Below are 21170 nucleotides of genomic sequence, written 5' to 3' on the forward strand. Positions count from 1 at the left end.
CTTCAAGCAACAAAACTTGTAAACAACGAACTTGCAAAATTTTTCTTACATACATGCAGACGCATGTATCGCATCGTTTAATAATTTGTTAAAAACTAGGAGGTTGAAAGTTTGTGAAAAGCCTAACATGTTATGGGTTATGGAAAACGCTGTCAATAATCTATTTGGTCAATACTACAATCGGTCAAATAATAACTTTTAACCAACACGTTGCCACTAGTTTTGTTATGCTGCCTGCAATTAATTGATTAAAAGTGTGTTTCATTCAACCAAAGCAAACATGTTGCTTTTTCTGACGGAGCCCTCGATAAAACTTGTTTTAAATTAAAATTATTAAACTCATGCTACAACGGCCACGCTAAGCCAGGATATTTTTTCATCCCACGTACGGCACCCAGCCCGGCCATCGGTAACGAAATGAAAAATAAACAAGCATTCTAAATGCAAACCTTCCGCTTCGTTGTCGTTGCGTTCCTCACCTTTACTTGCTGATACTTGAAGGTAAACACAGCCGCCGGTGGTAGCAACCCGATGACGGCACAGGCCAGCACCAGGATGGACGTACGCATCGGCCAGTTCAGTGCGGCCACGCACGGCGATGCATCCTCGCAGAAGTCACACCCTTCGGCGCACGGTAAACACTCGTACGAGTTCGCGATGCTGTAGGTGCTGTACTCGTTCTGACAGTGTAGAAAAGGGAAAATAACAGCAAAAAATTGTTATGAGTAACACACCCACCCACGAAAGCTTTCTGTCAATCATTGGCTTGTGTGATGCGACTCGTACCAGCATTAGTTTTTCGTACTCTTCCTCCAACGTGCTGCCGTTGAAGTACTTCTGCTCGATCGTCGTGTCGGGAAAATAGTATCCCTTCCGGCAGATGCACCGATAGGAACCGCGACGAAACCCGAGCCCGGGAATCGGCGTGCACTGTAAAAAAAGGGACAGAGAAAAGATGAGTTTATGTATAAAAATAAGGCTTTTTTGTTTCGGAAAACAAATACTAAGAGCGTCAAAAAAAATTTAAAGCAAAAACGGTTTTACCAACGGCCTCTAATAAAGTCTAAAAATAATACATAAACAAACGATGTACAATCGAAAAGGCTCTAAATTCGTGGAAATGCAGCGAATGCTAGCGGTTACAAGGTTTTACGTTTTACGGGGAAAAAAAGTTACTTTTAAAGTGCCGCGAAAAAGCCCTATACCAACACAACATTGAAACAGCATTAAATTAATTAAAACTAATGAAAGCAATGAAAATTTATCGCCTTCAAGTTCTATTTTCCCTCGTGTGCTTCTATCCATTCGCGAGAAAACGACCCAGTAAGAATTAAAATGAAAGAAAAACAACAAAAAAAGCTCAAACTAAGTTCCCAAGCGCTGAGAGGTGTATCCACATCGGCCAGCTTTAATGGGACGCCATAACTCAACCGAGAGCCCTCTTGCCCTCTGTGGAACGGTATTTACGTATGGTGGGATTTTTTTTTGCTTCTTTGCGTTGTTTGCTTACATGATTCGCACGTCTGTGTGCACCGGAACAAATGTCTACAGTTGTGGACGAATATAAATACAGACTCAAGAATAAAGAACGAAGAAGCTTTTTCTTGCTTACGAACAACGCTTACGCGTTGTTCGTAACAACGCTTACGCAACAGAGCTTTGGCGTTCTTTTGTACAAGGGTGATGTTTGAAAAGGAAGAAATCGTTGTTTTTTTTGTTGTTGTTGGTATATTGCCTTTATTGCCCTTCCACATCCATCCCATTGAAACACCATTTTAACGTGATTTTCACGTTCGCACATGGGGTTAGTTTGACCGTGTTGAGGTAAGATAGAGCATGATTGTTGTGAGCGAATATTTGGATACAAAATTATAGCAAAATAAAAAAAAAGACGCCCCATCCCTTTCCTTTTATTTGTATCTAGACGGAGGTCGAATGTGAACGGGGACGGTGTTTGAAAATTTTATTACACAAAGTCTACAAAAGTACCATAGAGCAGTGTAACTAAGCGAAAGGAATCGAAAAGAAGTGCTGGAAAATGTACTAAACAAACAGGCGCACTTTGGCGAAAAAGGAACTTACCTCCGTCGTCCGCTGTTTGCATTTGTCCGTGCCGGCGAAAATGTTCAGTGGCTGGGGTGCCCCAGATGGGGAGTTCTTCTGCGGACACTGATCAATGTCGACGCGCCTTAAATCGATATCGATGCCAGATGTGCCTCTGTGAGGAATAAGTGGAAATGGTTGCATGAGCAAATGGTACTCCTGGTGGTGAGCGGTTTGCGGTTTATGACTAGCCGCTACCAGCATACAGTGGCCCTAGTTGATGGCCATTATCTCCTTAGAACGGCTATGGGTGGACGAGTTCAACGAAACGGTGTATTTGTAATAAATTTCAATTTTGCGAATCAAGAGTCTCATGACTAAAAGCCTTTCTTCTTTTTCTTCTTCTTCTTCTTCTTCTTCTTCTTGGGTCAGCGAACCTACTAGGTGATGCCAGCCATGGATTGGCTTATTAAGCCCGTTAATACCACGTAGTTGGATAGCCTGCCCTCACTACGAAAGAACGGTCAGAAAGGGAAAACAAAACCCATCCCCGGCATAAATATGTTATCTCGTTCGGATCTGCCCGAATTCATGTATCCTTACTCTAATGTCCTTGCAAGAACAGCTTTTGATGATAATCTTTCCCAGCAGTTTTACACCATCAAGCTAATCCATCTTGCAATGCCCGGCACACCTCGCGTTGAACTGCCCACACCATCTCCAATTTCTATTTCCCAACCAAGCCAAGGGCTGGTGCGATTTGCAAATTTGCCAAATGACTCCTGACAACCGCAGCCGCTGCCCCAGTGCGGCCTGACTTAATAAATAGCGAATCAGTACGACATACACTCCGATCAACGCAGCATTTTCGACGAAAAGCCACATTCCCACGCGCGCACAGGGCAAAACAAAACACTCACACAGAAAAAAAAGGAAGAATAACACCGGGTTTGTCCAGCCCACGGTTCATGGACAGCGGCATAAGTCAACATCACAATCAGCTCCACTCGCACCGATCCTAGCGGGCCGTCTGTCGAATGGCGAAAGTTTAATCTGATGAAAGCAAAACAATCGATAAGCGGCCCCCTGTGTTGAAGGGACACAAGACGTTTCGCAACGGGTGGTTCCGCGAGCTCAGGAAGGGATTCGTATAATCGGATGTGACGACCACGAGCGAAGTGGGGATGCGATGCGAAAAGTGAATCGGAAAGTAATCCTATTAAGTTGTCGCTCATTGATTTTTAATTGAACATGAAATGGACCGACATTTCGTGGAGTGTGTTTTGTGCGTGTGTGTGTGTGGGAGGGAACACTTCTTTACGAAGTGAATTGTCTATCGGTTGTACATGACGGTAGCCTGTAAACACAAACTTCATCATCGTGTTAGCAGTTGAGAGTAGGATTTTTATCCGATCGTACGAGATTGGTAATAAGTGAAAGTAATCTTAAGGCATAAGGATCTGCCCTTGAATACAGCTGCCAGAGAAATGAGGTTTGCTTTGCCAAAAATCTGTCTGGGATCGTTTAGTGTATGGTTTTCAGCCAGTTGGAGCATTCCTCATAGTTCCATATAGCTGCTCCTTGTCCATTGGTATCCGCAATCGGTTTACCACGTTCAATCCGGTTTGCTAGTTTAGTGATGATATATTTAGCATTATAAGTTTGTTCCGTCACTTCATGTTCCATTTTCTTATAAGAATTCCGACATCTACTTGATGCCATGAAGACGAACAGTTTTCAAAGAGGGCAAACTTTTCCACTATTCCATGGAATTCCCGAAACTGCTTGGTATTGTGTTGTGGTTGGCTTTCGTGAAGCTCGTAACCAATTGTTAAGAGTTTCCGCAACTTTAATGGATGCTTTTGGGAGCATCCGGAGCTCTACAGCGACTGAATGTTTAATGAATCATTAAGAAACTCTTGATCAATATAGGTTAATGTAATTTACCTACCATCGAACTCGTTTTGCGCCGGTTTGATTCATGATTTTGCCCACAATACCGGTGTCTGAAAAGTTTTTCAGCCAAAGTTAGCAACGCTAACCAGGGTATAAAGAAAGAGAAACCTATGCCCTTTCAAGTATATTCAAACTCCAGCAATGATTCTAGTAACTGATAAACAGAACCATTGTACACAAAATGGCCGATTAATCATTTCTTCCTGGTAGGCCGAGTTTAAGAATTATCAAAACCGCAAAAAGGCACAATTGCAATTCAAAACGAGACAGGCGGAAGCAATCGTTTTCTTTCTATTCGCTATTTGTGTGGAGCTGCTTCACACTTCGTTTCACTCACTATTAATTACCGTCAGATAATTAATCTCGTTGCCATTCCAGGCGCTGGGTCGTTGCTTGTTTTCTAGCAGGTGAAATTCTCCGCACCACGAAAACCGGAAGATTGTAGGCTATCGATAAGCGCGTTGATTAATATTGCAGGAACCGATCGGAGTTTTCCGAATGAAGCTCAGCCCGCAAGGTAGAGGAAATATCGTTTGAACACCCTCTATCGAACGGCGTACACGCGTTCGCACAGGGTAAAAGATGTCCAACCGTTGTCGGCAGTGGTTCAATCGGGCCTCAAACCACCAAAAAACCACGTCTTTGTGGGAGCACTTTGAGCTAAATCGCATTTGGAAACGGGTAATAGGATTTATCGTGCGCGCTTGTGTAAGAATTCCAGATAAGCTGATTACCATCTCCCATATCTGCTGGTGTTGGAAGCGGAAGCTTTTGGAAATTGGTATCTCATTGTGTTGTTAATTATGGGATTGTCCAACAACAAAGCCGGGACGAGTAGAACACGAAACAATGAAGTGAGTGATGAATCGAATCGGAAAGGATGGCGTTTATCAGTGTTTGACAAATGCTACAGTAAACATTGGGAATGAAGACAAAACCGCATTCAGGCAGCCCTCCTTCACCATTAGTTTGAAGTGATTTGAAGAGCTAGTGCGTAGTGTTGTAACACTAGCAGCCAAGTTTCATCCCAGCCAATTAATCGTGCTGTGGTTTGTGATCCGAACATTTTGCCGGGCCTAAAAATCCAGACACCGAATGTGGACAATTTAGTAAATCACTCTTCTCACCTCAACGACTTCGCAACAAAGTGGCAGTTTTGGCGATAAAAAAACCCCGGATCCCCTAAGTCCCTAAAGGGACGCTTGCTAAAAGTTTTCGTCCATCACAAGATATTGGACACTGGACAAGGAGGAAAAAAGTTCTCCACGATTTATGGACCACTGATGTAACGATGAGTGATTTACGGTACTTGACGGATCGTGTCACGTTTTTTGGTAAGGGACATAAGTCCGCCCAGAAAGGGAACAAACTTTCGCCGAACCACGAGAAAGAATCTTTCCAGAAACCACTCACCGAAAAATTCGGACATTAACGTTGCTGACCGGTTGTGAGCTATCGACACGAGACTTTTGCAACAAGTCGATCAAACGCTGCCTGCCCGGGTAGCGGCAACCGGCAGTGGTGGCATTGTGGAACGTCCATCTACCGAAATTACCGCAATCAATTTTCACTTGCTCGTTCTGGTTCGTGAGGCACCATGCACGTTGTAGGTAGCAGGTTGTTGCTTTGCTAGCTTTGGGAGACGGTCATCTATCGAAAGACATTCCCTGAGACAAGGCTTCGTTTAGCCAAATTTTGCGCCTGAATCCGGGACAGGAGATCGCTTTTTATTTCTGCCCGAGATCAAGCCCCCGTTGTGCCAGATGAAGATGGAAGACCGAAACCGAGAAGCTCATTCAATCAAATCCCATTACGGGGTTTTGCACGTCCCTTTTTGAGGTTTGGGTGATTCGTTGGGTCGGCGATTTAGAGCGAGTGTGACCACACTGCTTGAGACCGAAACCGAATAGCCAGCAAATGTCGCCACGAAGAAGCAGAGTTTTTTTTTCGTTTCTGTTTCGTTCCCTTCGGATAACAACGCTCATTGGGAGCGTTTTTTTGGTCTCACATTTTTCATGGTCGATGTGCTGTGTCTATTGCCACCTGCCTATAATTTCCTGGCGCACGAGTTCGGGATCGCTATCGCTGCCACAGCAACATTGGGTGCGATGCCGGAACAGTAAACTTTCCCGTTCGCTGGAATCCGATTGTCTGTAAAGTCGGGCTAGTGATGCGGGCGCACGGTTGTGTGCTTGCATGGAGTTGCTCGTGCAACATGATCCCTTTCGGGATTTTTGCGTCAGAGTCTCCCTATTGTCTAGTGCTTCCTTTCACAACCACGACATCGAGTTGTGGCTCGCATCCTTTTCCGGCGATTGAAGCATGGTGGCGATTTTTCTTCGACTGGGCCATAAACCCAAACCGTATGCCTCAAATTGGACCCATTGGGACGTCCAGCTAAGCCTTACCGAATGCGCTCCAAACGATACAACGCAGCACACACACACACACACACACACACACACACACACACACACACACACACACACACACACACACACACACACACACACACACACACACACACACACACACACACACACACACACACACACACACACACACACACACACATCCGACCGCCAATGCATTGTGTGAAGCCCGGAGAATGTGAACAAATATTTCTACGAAAGCAGGCTAAACATAGCGGTCGAGAACTTGCGGTCTAACCGTGCCCGGGAAGCGTTTGTATTATTGTGTTCCGTTGTTATGTCCGCCCGCTGCAAATGGTGAACGATATCCCTCCGATATCCTGTCATCGAGCGTTCCTTCGGGGTAGTATGGCTTTTGTTAGCGATGGCCATTCTCTTTTCTATTAGTGGGAGGTTATACAATTCGTGCCATGTTTTTTTTCTTCTCTGTGTTCTTCTGTTGCTCATCTCCAATGTGCTAGTGTGTGTCTATGTGTGTGAGTGTGTGCACCGTCTTTCTACACCGTTCGCTCATTGGCAGGATTCTAGGAAAATTGAAAGCTCGGCAATTATTTGCAACCCTCAGCTCTATTAATAATGGGGATGTCGACAAGGGACTCGATCGTTCAAATAGACACACACATACGCCCTGCCTTCCCATCGGCACGGAATCGGCACGTGTCCGAGTGGAACGGTATGTTTCAACCAGTCGCTAATCGTTTCGCTTTTCGAACTTCGCAGCAAAAACCCGCAGGAACCCCCAGTATCATGAGCAGATAATCGAGCGTGCAGCTTTTCATTTGCCATCGCGCTTGTTCGTTCGTTTCGCTTACCCCCCTCAATGCCCTTGATGCCATTGTCGAGCGGGATTATAATTATGTGATAGGAAGTGCAGGCTTTTGTTAGGTTAGCGGTCAAAGAAAAAGTGCTTTGTGTTGTGTGCACATTTGCACGTTTTGTCCCAGTCCCACGTTTGTAGTATGAAGTGCAAAACCAAATAAAGAAAAGCGTACAATTATTGGTCCTGCTATTGAACCTTTAAATAGCACCAGCTCGTTATGAAATGCTCGGACTGTACAAATTCCATTCGCTGAGTTATAGCGCTTGTTTGGTTGATATGAACCGTGAAGTTATTTTTTGAACTTCTTTGTTAACATTTCAATCAAATGGCATTTTTGTCTTGGTGCCACGTTCGTGTTGAAAGAAAATCAGTACGAAAAAATCTTTTCAAAAAATGGGTTTTCAAATAAAGTCCATAAAATGGTTTTAGCAGAGTAAATCATAAGTTATCAATGTACAGAACAAACAATTGTGATTTCGACGTTTTCCGTTGAATGCTTTTTGACATAAATCAATAAAAATTAGTAAATCACAAGCTTTCTCATCTGTGTGCATCAAAAAAAGTCGATATAAGATAAAATTCCATTTATTATTTTAACATGAATAATAAAAAATGTATATTTTTATCACAATTTGGTGTGAAATTACTGGTGCGGAGCCACAATAGCAATATATCTAGCCCTTGTCGCCTGCATATAAGCACACATTACAGTCGATCAATCACAAATCCATTATAAATTAGGGATAAACTTAGTCAAAAAGCTCGCTTCAAATATATTTAAACGCCTTTCATGTGATTATGTTAGCAAATAAAAAATATTCAACATTAAAAAGCATTTAAACAAAGTTCTGAATACAAAACAAAACAGGGTTAGCAATCCTAGGCGCTAAGTGACTTAATTATTCCTTGGAAAAGCCCCGAAAGTCTCTACGGAAGTTGCACGAACACCACATCTAACGAACACTTGTTTCCGTTCGGTTCGGTTTGCATGCTCATTCTTACAAAGAAGTCAGAGATTGGATTGTCATTGGAATATTAGTATTTCAAACAATCTTTCCCTATGCTGCTAGAATGATTGACAAGCGGAGCAGTAAATAGAATAGATATTTATGTTTACAAATATTTAACAATTCTCAGTACTGGTTCAAACAGATTTAAGTACCAATTTTACCGTGAAGTTGTCATCTAGAAATTGTAAACATTTATCATTAATTTGTCGCTGAGTATAAGAAATCGTGAAACTTTTTTCTAAGTAAACTATTTTTGCAATCAACATGACCGAACGACAAATTGTTTATTTGAAATAAGACAAAAAATACACATCCCGAAGAATGTGCCCAACCCAACCAGCACACCCTTGACTAATGTTTTCACCGTTCGTAATTAATTCTCATTCCGTGTGTACACCGTTGCCGTTGTTAAGGAAATATTGTACTTAAAAACACAGCGAAAAAAAGATAAGCACATAAACAGGCACCGACTTACTTGAAAAAGTACGTCCCATTTTCGTACCCAAAGAAGGGTACCGTGTACGTCAGCATCCAGATATTGCCACCTCCGCAATCGTAGTACGGTTTCGACCAGCGGCCATCCTCGTACTTTACCGATAGTATTTCGTCCGCCTGTCGCTCGGTGTTGTTGGTGTAGACGTGAAAAGCTGTTCCCGTGTTGTCATGGTACGGTACGAATGGAAAGCATGAAAGAGAGAGAGAGAGAGAGAGAGAGAGAGAGAGAGCAAAAGCACGTTTCAAGAAAATTAATATTAAATGTTTTGCTGGGAAAAATTAAAACGCACCAGGAAGCTATTTATTTATTTTCATTGCTTTGGTTGGTTATAGTATATTTTTGCAGTTCTTTCTTGGACACAACCTCTCCCCGAACTGGGGCTTGATTTGGCGTGCGTTGATGGAAATGGTGCTGGAAGCAATCAAGCGAAAAGCTTGAGCCCATTCGAGTGGATATCTGTGGACAGCAATCCATTTTCTTGAAAGGTTTTCTTGCAAAAAACAGGTTTCATAACTTTTTTTTTAGCAAAGAAAAAATATCCATTGATAGGTATGCAACATTACTCTAATACAGTTACATCTAAAAATAAAATATATTCACGCCAGAAATGCATTACTGCACCATTTAAACGCCCTTTTGAAGCAACAACTTTGAAGTCTTTCGCTCAAGAAAGATCAAGTTGACTTGAAAAACAAATAAAAATAGGAAAAAACGACACCGTCCACAAAACAGGACAAATGCTGCAGCTACAGAGGAAGGAAAAAAACAAAGACAAAGTTTCAAATGAGAAACTTTCACTTCGTCACTTTTCACCACAGTAACGCATTCGGCAAAGAAGTGCCCAAGACATTTCACCAAAAGCATTTCCCCAGCTGCCCATGTAAAAAGGGGAGTACAACGCTCTGGTACAACAGTTTCGCGAAAGTTTCGAAGATTTATTGCGACACTCCTGGGCAAGAGCAGTTGAACTTTACTCGGAAGGTCAGCAAGCAAGCGTCCCCAGCAAGCAAGAGGGAAATTAATCAAACGCGAAAAGACAAGCCGTTTGATACTTCCTGTGTGTGTGTTTTTATTTTCAAAAAAAATAGTGGCCATTTCTCAAAACTGCGTAGCTGCAGTTGAGCTTTTACTAGTAGAAACTCGGTGTGTGTGTCCACACCGTGACTCCAACCAACCGTGGGACATTAAAGGGAGTAAAACAGAAAAAGACACACGCACCCTGCTCAATACCTTAACGATTTCATCGAAACCATTACCGGTGGCCATGGCGAACACAACTTATCCAATTTGTGGTCGAATCTCGCGTGGATTCGGGTATTTGTAGTTTATTTTGTTTTGTTTTTTCGCTTCGCTCTGCTCTTTGTGCGCTACCTAATCAACCGAAAAACCTCCTGATGATTCGGGAAAAAAGTTTCAATTTTCTTCGAATATTCCCCTGACAGAAGGGGGAAAAAATTGCGTCCGGATGGAGCTATCCCAGCTGTGGATGAGGTTGAGGCGAAACAAAAGCAAAGTAAATTTGATATTGTTTTGCTTTTATGCTTTATTCTTTATTTTTATTTTGGAAGTTTCTCAATATGACTTCAATCGGTATATTTGTCACATTTGTGTCAGCGTTGGAATCACTTCCATTGGCTAGATACTGGATATAAGTCAGTCACAGTTGTCACAGCAATTTGCTGAGTGTATAATCATGTAAAATGTTAGTAAGCGAGCAAGATGAAACCATCACCCGCTAACCGAGGTGGAAAAATTGAATGGAAAAGAAATAAAGTGGGGGTCCGTCGATGCGTTTGGATTTTCGGAAGAATGGCTGTTTGAAGAAACAGAAAACAGATAAGTACCACGATCTGTCTTTTCTATATTTAGGTACGAGTACCCCAGTTTTTGAGGAATTCATAAATTCAACGTAAAAGAAATCCACTTGGCCACATTTACACATATTTACTACGCTCGTGAACCGAGGCTCGTCGTAGTATGGTTTCTTGGAAACAGAAAAGAACGAAAAAGCGAAAAAAAGGGAGGCATTTTTAAATTATTCCTTCCCAAGAAGGCAAAGCTCCTCCTAATGCTGTCAATATGCGCGATGGATAGAACATGATAAGGGTGCTGGCAAACAGATATTACACACCAATTTACCGGTGCTACTTCCGTTGTAATCCGCAGCATTATACTGTCACACTCCGGTTCAGGTTTTTTTTATGAATCGTTGACATCTGAGCTGAATGTCATAATCACTGCCACAAGGCTCTAGGCGGTGCTGGTACACGTCTAATTTCAGCCAGCAAAATTGTAAGCACACATGTACGGCAATGGTGTTTGCAAACGTAAGTTAAATGCTTTTTTTATGAATATTATGCTAATCATTACCGACCGTGTCAACACCGAGAAGGATGTGTTGGGTTTCACGAGAAAAAAAAAGCTTCAGGGGGAAAAAACGATTCCTTGTCTCCTTATGCTAAATGCTTGAAGAGCAAGTTCTTGAATTGTGATTTTTTTCTTTTGGAACGTTTGTTTGTGTTTTTATTTTAATATTTTAAAGTCACAAACACGTCGCTCGTTCTTGTTTCATTCACACACGCAGCTATTCTTAATTTTTAACTTCGGTGATGGGTAAGGTAAGTGGCGTAAGACTTCGCATAGACGTTGTTTCTGGTCTGACCGAATTGATGATGAAATTCCTTCGAAAAATCTACAACAACCAAGAGGAAGGTACTTGTTTGTTGCGAATGTGAACCGGCGAGTGAGGCACTTCGGCCATTATGAAGTACTGGACCGTTGTGATGAAGCCCTATGTTTCTGATTCGTCAAATTGAAAAGAAGTGTACAGTGCCATGTACACGGTACACCAAAAGCTATTTCTCCTGGTCCGTTTCGGGTCCTTTCGTATATATTCCTTTGGTCCAGTACGTTTCTTTTTTTTAAGTTTTTTTTTCAGAATCCGTTTTTACGGATTCTGGTTCCCTTGCTCAAGAAAACGGGTGCCCGGCCTATTTTTTCCGGGAAGCTTATCTGGGTTTAAAACGAAACAAGCGAGTGTTGGTTGAAAATTTTCTACACACTTTTTTCTCCCGAAAAGCTCACATTGCATCGAGAAAACTGGCTCGTCGGCCAAACGCTACCAAACAACACCGCTGCCTGTTGATAGTGAGGTTGATGATGTTTGAAAGGTTTTTGGCAAAATATGTTTGTTGACAGTGCTGGTTCGTACGCTTCGGGCACAGATTAGATTGTAGAATGTGTAGCAGACGGTGAGCGAAAACACGGCAAACAGGGTAGTAGCAGGGTGAGTGAATTTGACGTATCCGAACCATGTTATCAATGCGTGCGGCTGTCTCACCTTACCAACCAGCTTCCACCATCGAAATGCTCGACCGGTAAGCCGAGCTCCGCACGGAAAGTAAGTTATAATAATCATCTTCAGTGCTGTGCTCGACTTTGACAGGGGATCAGAGTGATACGATGAGACACCACCATCGTACACACCATCATAACGTATGCGACAGTAGACAGGACATTACATCACGTTAAAGAGCAGATGACGCGTCACCGTTCAACCGTGCCGGTCCGTGAAGCAGCGGAACGGAAGCAAGGATCATGTTAAAGGGCGTGCGTGCTTTTTTTGGGGTTTGTGCTGAGATCTTCTGTTTGACATTTGCTCCAAATTGTGTGTCCTCTGTGCGTGTGTGCGAGCTGGCAAGCGACACGACCGACTGACATGGCCGGATTTTTGGTTTAGGATTTCTCGTTCACCATTCCCGTCTAATGATGCATTCTGCCACTTAGCTTGTGAGACATGAAGTTTGTCTACTCATGTTACGCACCGGCATACTCGTTGCTCGTTGGAGAAGAAAATGATTTCTTTAGTTGAGCGTTTTAGTTGGAAAATAGGTAAGCAAAAAGCATAGCATTTGAGATAAAATTATTAGAAATCATGTTGCCCATGTCGTTGTTAAAGGAGGCCTGGCCCTTCATATTGCTTTGTTTGTTAAGAACGAAGAGATTATTTTGTGAAGGGCATACACACCGGTTTACAGATTCTACCTGAAGCGGTACAGTTACAGATTTTTACTTCTTGACTATCTCAATTTTACTCAAAGTACGCAATCTAAACTGGCAGTAAACGAGCTTTGATTACTTCCAAAATCAGACTAGCATCGGTCGCAAAAGTTTGTTTACGAAAGAATCTCTAAAGGTTGCAAAAACCGCACCCTTCGAACTATAAAAGAATGAAATGGTTTGCACCACACGCGAGCACTTCATTTTCTGATTGGTTCAATATAGCGAAAAATAAAAACTTTGTTTGCCAGTGCAAGTGTCTTTCGGTGTGTCCTGCAAACGCTTAACAGCTTACTTCACAGGCGGAATGAAAGCAACAGTGGGCACAGATCAAAAAACAAAAGCAAGCGCTATTTATGCCGCGTTGGTTGATTCTTTTTTCGCTAGATTGTGTGTGTATTTTTTTTGCTTTCCTCGGTCACCTTTTACTCTCTCACCAGTAACCGTTTGGGGCTGTATGCCAGCGCAAAAATGAAACCAATTTCGTGCTACGATCAGGCCAATGAATTGGAACACGTGTCCAATTTGGAGGGACAGTTAGGATAATGGTCAAACACAAACCATCACACAAAAGATGTGAAAATTCCCCGAATGAAAGGCGATTTTTTTCTTGGATCGTTACTGTAACTGGCGTGTAAGAGGGGAAAAAACTAGAGGCAGAAATTTGGCAAATGTGATCGAGTTTAACACAACCGGTAAAGGTTTTTTTATTCTTGGAAGAACATAATTGAACAATTTTGAGAAAACAACACAGCCCTGAAATGTTATATTTTTTAAATGATCTGAAAGTTTCATAATAATTGACGATTATGAGCTCAAATTATGTACAACATATTATACTGAAATAAACTCAACTGATCTAACACATTTGCACTGGTAAGTGTTAGATATTTGAACTATAAGAAACGTTATACAATATTACTAACAGAATATATTATATTATTGGGGAGGCACGGTGGTATGGACGACATCAGCACTAAGGACTGACTATCCAACTACGTGCTCTCGGTAAGTCTAGTAAGCCATTTCGATGGCTGGGAAAAACATATTATAAGATAAGCCAAGAAAAACATAATATAACTCTAAGACATAAAAATGGTACAATCCATTACATCATGAACTACAATCGTCAAAATAACCTTTTTGACAAATTTTCCATAGTTCTAAGCTGACCGCAAAATGCTTGTCTAAATCGAATATCTGTTTTGGCAACCGCAATGCAAACGTTAGAATAAAAGCTTTCGTAAAGTTTCATGTTCTCTCCGCTGTTTAATGTACAATCATTTTGACAACCATTGAACTCATGCTTCGCTTTTGAGAGCTTTTGTCAAACGATAGACCATGGTGAATAAGCCTTTAATTTAACTTATTCTAGTACTGTAGCTACTTCTACTGCTATAGTTGCTACTACAACTATGACCATCAGTCATAATTCTACCACCACTCTTACAGCTACTAATTTTACTATTAACCCTAGAGTACCTCATCGCTTATTCTGCATTTCTAGCAAACAAGCCACATTTCAAAAAGTTACAAATTCATCGTTTGCTGCCAAAAACACACGAACACGAGAAAACTTTGCCAAACAAATTAATATCAATGGGAGCTTGTTAGAGTGAAACTAATTGATTGCTAGAGCACAAGGCATCCAGTAATTGCGCAGTTTTTTTTTGCCGCAACGTCCCCGTTGTAATGTGTAGGAGAAATATGTTGTCGTTAAATTTGCTACAATTAATTATTTTAATTCCTTCTAAATCCTTGCCTCACCTCACGGGAATATAACGTGAGGTTGGAACGATAAATGAAGAAGCTTTGCCAAGATGGTGGTTCTTCACAAGATTTGTCAACTGAGAGTCAATTCGCACAGGCTTATCTTTTATTTGCAGTCTCTCGACGTGAATGAAGTCGTTTTTTTTGCGCGCTGTTCCAAGACTTGGCACGCATTCTGTAAAGAGTTGGAGTCAGTCGGTGCTATTAGCATGCTCGAGAATTTTCATACTCCAAAACTGACTTCAATTACCCATCCCGGGGTACAAAAAGTGGGTAAAACATTAAATGTGGCATTAGTGAAATTAGCTGCCGTATGCCACCATTGTGCAGGCTGGGAGCCTCAAAAGGAAAAGCAAGCAAGCTGAAGCCGTAAGTAAAATTCGGTTAAAAACAACACGAAAGCATACTGAATGTTCTTCCGGCACGCGATACGTGTACTTGATTGGTGCCTGCGGTATTCAACCTCTGTGGAAGGATGTGATTTGGAATGTCTATCCGCAACAGGACACAGCACACACCAACATAAACGAATAAAAAAAAACCTTCAAAAGCTATAGTTTATACCTATCGGGAGAAATGAAACCAAAAATCAGCAAACCAAACTTGCAACTCACGTATCCAAATCTGTTCGATGCGGAAAAACTTCATGCATCCCTTCGGGGTCGTGAAGAAAATGGCGCTTTCCTGTCAGTCGATGGCAAACCCCGTCGGTGTCCCGGATATTTTTTTTTTTGTTATTATGTTGCCCTTTTGCAAAACCGGGACCGTTTAAATCGCTTCCCGTGTACACGCCGGAAACCGTATTATGACGCGTTTGTATTGAATATTTTATCTTCTTTGAGTTTTTCGGCAAGTTATGGGCGATTTTGTTACTGCGGTATAAAGTCGATCGCACAGGAACGATAAATCCGGCCCAGTAACGTAGAGGGAAAGCACATCCTGAGCCACGGGAAGGGAGATGGGAGATTATTTTATGTGTGGTGCCTTTCAGTAGATTCAAAGCTTAAACGGTGCTAGGACTGAGTGTTCGTTTACTAAAGGTGAAAGAAAAACGAAGACTTTTCCAAAAAACTGCAATGCACTATTTAGTGCGGTTATGCTGGTTTGTGTTAGTCATATGGGCAAGGGCTAGAAATGAAAAATACTTTTAGTTGGAGTGTAAATTGTGAGCAGTGGGATTTAAAGTAATTCAAAGATTTAAAGAGGCGTTGGTGGTGTAGGCGCTAGTCTTCAAATGACGGGAACCGAGGTTCAAATCCCATCTGGTCCGTCCTCCAGTAGTGAGGACTGACTAACCAAATACGTAATATCGACAAGTCTAGTAAGCCATTTCGATGCCCGGCATGACCTTGGAAGTCGTTAAGCCAAGGAGAAGAAAGGATTTAAAGTAGAGTTATTATTGATAAATGAGCCTTAAAATACAATAAAACACTAGCTTACAATTATTTAAAAGAAAATATCTTGCCTACCATTTACGAAACATTCATTTTATTTATTGATCTTGCAATCCGTTTTTATGTGTAACGAATTTCACACTCTCAACAAACTCGAAACGTTCGACGAGCGATCTATCCTTACAACCAAACGGGATTGTTTTGCATCGCGAACATGCCACGCATTAATAAAAATCGAAACTTCCCATTCGTCCCAACCCAGCTCCAGGAATAGTTAATAGATTCCACAAAATGATTGATGGTGGTACGGATACCGAATGCTGCTCGTGAATATTCATTCACACAATCAGTCTACGTGCTGCGAGGAAGATCCATTCCACCTACCGGAAAGCCATCTCTGTCCGGCGGTAATGGCGTTTTTTTTTTTTCGGTTGCCTGTGACGCAAAAGCGGTCGGAAAAGTTTGATGAAAAACAAAAACATTCGAACGAATCGATTTTGAAGCGCGTATCAGAACGGAGGGCTTGATATGGGAAGGAAAAGGAGTCAAAACAGGACATCGGTACCATCATCCAATTTACTGCCCCACTTGTGAGCGGGAACATAAAAAGCGGAATTTGCAACGCAAAGACAAGGGACGCTTGGTAGGAACAAAAAAGGACAAGGAAAAGTTACAAATTCTTGTTCCGGGTTGCCATGAAGGAGGATAAAACTCACAAAAGTACCCTTCAAGATTTCCCCCCCCTCTTCCTAGTAGCAACAGCATCATCATCGTCGTCATCATCATCGACAACATCGTCAGCATTGACTTGATTTCGTAAGCAGCCCCTTCGAGTGCCTTTTTCAAGCATAATGAGTTAATGGGAAACTTAGTGGAGCTTTTGAGGTTTAGGACCACACGCCTTTTTTCCGTTAGTTTTTTCGCCTCCTGCCCTCTCCCCTTCTCCTTCCCCTCATTATTCTATTTCTATAGGTTCCTATACCTTCATCCGGAATACGATCGGACCAAAGGTTCGTCATCTCTTGACTGATACCGGTGGTATAATCAATTTCAGCTGACTTGCGGTTTTGTGGTCCGAGCAGCGTGTTGAGTTTCTTCAAGAGTTGGTGGGCAATATATTTAAAGTAAAAGTGAAAGGAAGTTCGGAGGAGCTGGTGTCTTACGCGGGAAGAAATCTTTTTTCCGACTTGCCGAGTTTTTCGTTGCTTTTATACCTTTTCTTCAACGCGTTCCATAAGCATCAAATGGAACGGAAAAGACTTAAAAATTCATCGAAGTCATCGTGCGCCCAGCAAGCCGTCAACAAGTCAACACATATTAAGATGCCTCTCTGCAAACAGAACAAAAAACACGGTATCAATTTAACCGAAACCGAAGAATACAAGAGCGATCCGTTTAATGGAAACCCATCACCAGACACAACCGTTGCCGGGCTTGTTTCGGGCTGCGGATTAGAACGTTTAGCGTTATTGACAATGAAAAGCGCTTTTTTTTGCTTCCTTGCTTGCCAACCGTCTGTTGGAAATGCGATCAAGCGATAGGAAATGGAGGGCAAAACACGATTAGTGTCGTGTTTCCAGCTGTCACGGATGGCTAAAGAACAACGAATCGAACATTGGGTCGCCCCAACCGCTCACTGATTAATCACCCTTCCTGCTGGGGCTTTGTCAGGGATCGATGGCGTTGCTTAATTAGTCTGAACTGTTTTGATGAGTAAAAGCTTAAAAAAAGGAAACGAGCCTACTTACTAGTGCATGCGTGTATGTGTGTGGAGCTGATTGATTTACAAACAAGTGTCATTATCCAGAAGCTGTCAAAGGGTGCTTCAGTTAAACATGCTGATTCAGCACTCTTTTACAACCGGATAACGACCGGCAAGCTCTAAAGGAAGCAAACACATTCAAGCACATAGGCTGAAGGACTCTTCTTTGGAACGGGCACGGGCGCACGGGCTTTTTTTTCTCCCTAGTAATTCCACACAGGCTTTACATTGAGCGTTCGTTATTACTTGTGCGATGTAACGCACTGTCGCTTGCAGTGGCTGGGAAGTGTGAGTGTACTTTTATATTTTAAAACTCCCATTACTTAGGAAGATCGCTTTGCTGTACTTCAACGTTTATCTGTGCTGGAGATTTCTCTTTTTTTATTATCTCGGATGACGAACCATATAAAGCTGACGTGAATTCAGATGGTAAAGTGGAAAAGCAAAACAAATGCTCGAGTGGCAGGTAAATAGCGGATAAATGAAGCACTGTCGGAAACAGCTGCGAATGCTATATTCGCTTCTTTTAGGCGAACATAAACGTGCAATTTTATTGAAATAGAGTCGTGCATCGTTTTGCTTATTAGCTTTACGAATATCTGAATAAATTCTAAGGAATCTTGAAGAACACAATTTAGTGGATAGTTTTCATTGATATAAGATGGATAGTCAAATAAAATCATAGCTGAAGTCAGCAAATTTTTTCAAGTCCCCTTTTGTGAGACGATCTCCTATAAAGAATTATTTTGTTAAGTACACACCAGTAAAGCACTGGGAAGAAATACCAGTTTGCTATAAAAAAAAAACCCTGACAGTTTTCTTCAACTTTGCCGATCTGTCCAACATAACAAAGGGAACGAAAAAAACAACTTTTCCACAGTAAAACCATCTTACTTTCACCCATTTAACCTCTCCTCTTGATACTCAAAATTACTACTACAGTAAGGCAGTACTGGTTGGTGTGGCGTCCTTGAGCTGGTAATTATTTTCGTTTTTCTTTGTGCATTGTGCGGTTATATCAGAAATGTGGAAATAACTTGAGTTTCCTAGTTTCGAAATTGAATAAAGCACAAACTGATGAAGAAAAATGAGTTACCATCAGGCGCAACGAAAATACACGACCTTCTAGCGAACTTCGTCTAGCGCCAAGTAACCAGCAACAGCATTATTGTCTTGAACGGGGGCCGAGTGGACCATAAGTAGATGGAGAATGTTTTTCTATCCAGAAATAGCTTACAAACAATGAACAGTGAGCAAGCAAACAGACCTCGCTGCGGTGAGGAGTTTTGCAAAAAAAGCTCTTGTGTGGAGCTTGGGATGTCCACCGCCACCATCACCAACATAAAATCATCGTGGACAAAGGTTTTGTTGTATTTTTTCCCTATCTTATCTTCACCACGAAATCCTAAGTAAAACTAGCTTCCGTATCAACCGCGCATACAACGTGCCCACAGGGGTGCCATAAAGCTAGTAAGCCTCCAACAAGACCTGTGCAACGAAATGGTAAGCGTAGAAAAAAGAAATATACTTACATTTAATATACTGCTCGTTGCGCGCGATGACCTTCTCGGCGTTTTTCCTTGCCAGAAAGAACCACTCCGACGTGTTGCCCAAGTAATGATACTCGAGTGCCAAATCCTTTACGAGCGAGGCGCCCTGATCGGGCAGCGGAAGACGGTACGCGAACGGGCAGAACAGACCGCGCTTGGCCGGATGCTGGTTCCAGTCGAAACAGTTTCCGGCAGCAAAAATATCATCGTCAAACTCGACCATCGACAGGACGGACGCGTGCAACAGGTGCTCGGACGCTTGTACGTCCGCGGATGAGAACTTGAATATTCTGCCGGCGGGTAAAGGTGGCACATCCGGTGGTACATGAAACGAGAGAGCGAGAAAATGGAGGAGAAAGAAACTTGAGTGTAAAAGAACATCTAATTAACTTTTGTGTCAGTTGGTTGTTGGCACCGGCACGATTGAGGCAGTGGATTTGTCTTGGTTTAAGAGTTTGTTCTATCCGGGCATGGTGTCCAATCGTTTAGAACAGTGTTTAAAGTTGAATAAAACCGTAGAGAAAGAGTGTTGCCGTAAAGCTGCTTAACGATGGTTCTGCAATTTTTAGTATCTGTTTATGTCGTTTCTTAATAGAATAAATTATAACAGATTTGATGCTCACGATGCTTTTTAGATTAACCATCATTTATTTATTAACCATCATTTATTTATATTTATTTACATTTGATTATTCCGGTCCAGTGCCGTATTGTTAGATTAACCATCATGCTCTATTAATTAATATTCAGGATTATTGGGTCTCTTCATTTCAGTAATTCAAAGTCACTCGACGAAAATAAATAAATGAATAAATAAGTAATAAAATTTCCATTTCTTTATCAGGAGCGTACAAAACAACAGCCCACCAATGCTAAACACCTCTTCAAACAAGCATCACAAGTTCACCTGAACTGTCGACGAGCGGTAGCTTGTTTAAGGATAATGGGCAACATCTTCAAATCAAGACAAATTGACAAATATTTCACCACAAAACTGCCCACTAGCGTCAAGCGGAGCGACAAGCGATGCGAGCAATCCCGCACGGCCTTCACAAAGTTGGTCAAATTAGAAGAAATGTGCTGTGTAATATTTTCCCAAAACCGTTCGCACCGGGGGCTGGTTTTGTGTTTTTTTTTAGTCCCAAAAAACCACACAAAAACAACCTTCCAGCAGGGGGTCGTCTCCGGTGCTGGAGCGCTCGAAAGTAATGTACCGCCATCGAAACTTTATCCTTCGTGATGTAACTTCGGCGTCGGTTGTGGTGCGATTTGGTGAGCAGAAACGGGAGCTACAGAGGCAGGACGGAAAGTGTTTCCATCAATCCAGGTCCGAGGCCAACCTATTCATTATGCCGGCAAACAAGAACCCACTATTAGCAGCGCTGCCCGGGAGTTGGAAAGGCATCGTACGGCAGCCTAAGGATTGGAAGGAAACATCCCCGTGATAGGTCCATCCCGATATGACGCGGATATACCTTTTCTCGTCCGTCCCGATAGCCATCTTCGATGATTGATTACCGTATACTTAGCGAATCAATTTGCAACACTCGAGGCGTTTAATCACTCCCGCCTCCTGCCCGGGCGGTTTTTCAATCTCAAAACGGCGCCTCGTCGGCCTCCTGCATGCGGGGTCCCAACATCTTCACATCATTTTGACGGCACCATCCGTTGAAAATGTGGTTGCCGGTGTGCCGGAAAATTAGTCGAAACCATTAGTGGTCGGACGGGAAGGTAACGACTCCGGACGGTCGAGATTTTCATCTGTTCCGCAATCCGCTCGCAAAACGTTCTCGAACGCACGCAGCATGTTGCCACTTGATGGATCAACCTTTTTTGTTTTGTGTGTCCCAAACACGTGACACAATGAGATCGTGCACA

The 21170-nt window shown here is 42.3% G+C and overlaps 2 protein-coding genes across 2 annotated transcripts in view; both read right to left on the bottom strand.

Moving 5' to 3' along the window:
- The window catches only part of LOC126561019 (chymotrypsin-2-like), a 260072-nt gene that overhangs the window by 116867 nt on the left and 122035 nt on the right, over positions 1-21170 (bottom strand). The gene's annotated exons all lie outside the window — the stretch shown is intronic.
- LOC126561322 (uncharacterized) overlaps positions 1-21170 on the bottom strand; it is a 46833-nt gene that overhangs the window by 19241 nt on the left and 6422 nt on the right. The window contains exons 2-6 of the mRNA XM_050217397.1: positions 19275-19582; positions 8737-8908; positions 2083-2218; positions 787-930; positions 480-680 (exon numbers count right to left, since the gene is read on the bottom strand). Coding sequence (XP_050073354.1) covers positions 480-680; positions 787-930; positions 2083-2218; positions 8737-8908; positions 19275-19582 — 961 coding nt within the window. The remainder of the gene's footprint in view (positions 1-479; positions 681-786; positions 931-2082; positions 2219-8736; positions 8909-19274; positions 19583-21170) is intronic.

This window comes from Anopheles maculipalpis, chromosome 3RL (assembly GCF_943734695.1).
Source record: "Anopheles maculipalpis chromosome 3RL, idAnoMacuDA_375_x, whole genome shotgun sequence".
NCBI classification, from domain to species: Eukaryota; Metazoa; Arthropoda; class Insecta; order Diptera; family Culicidae; genus Anopheles; species Anopheles maculipalpis.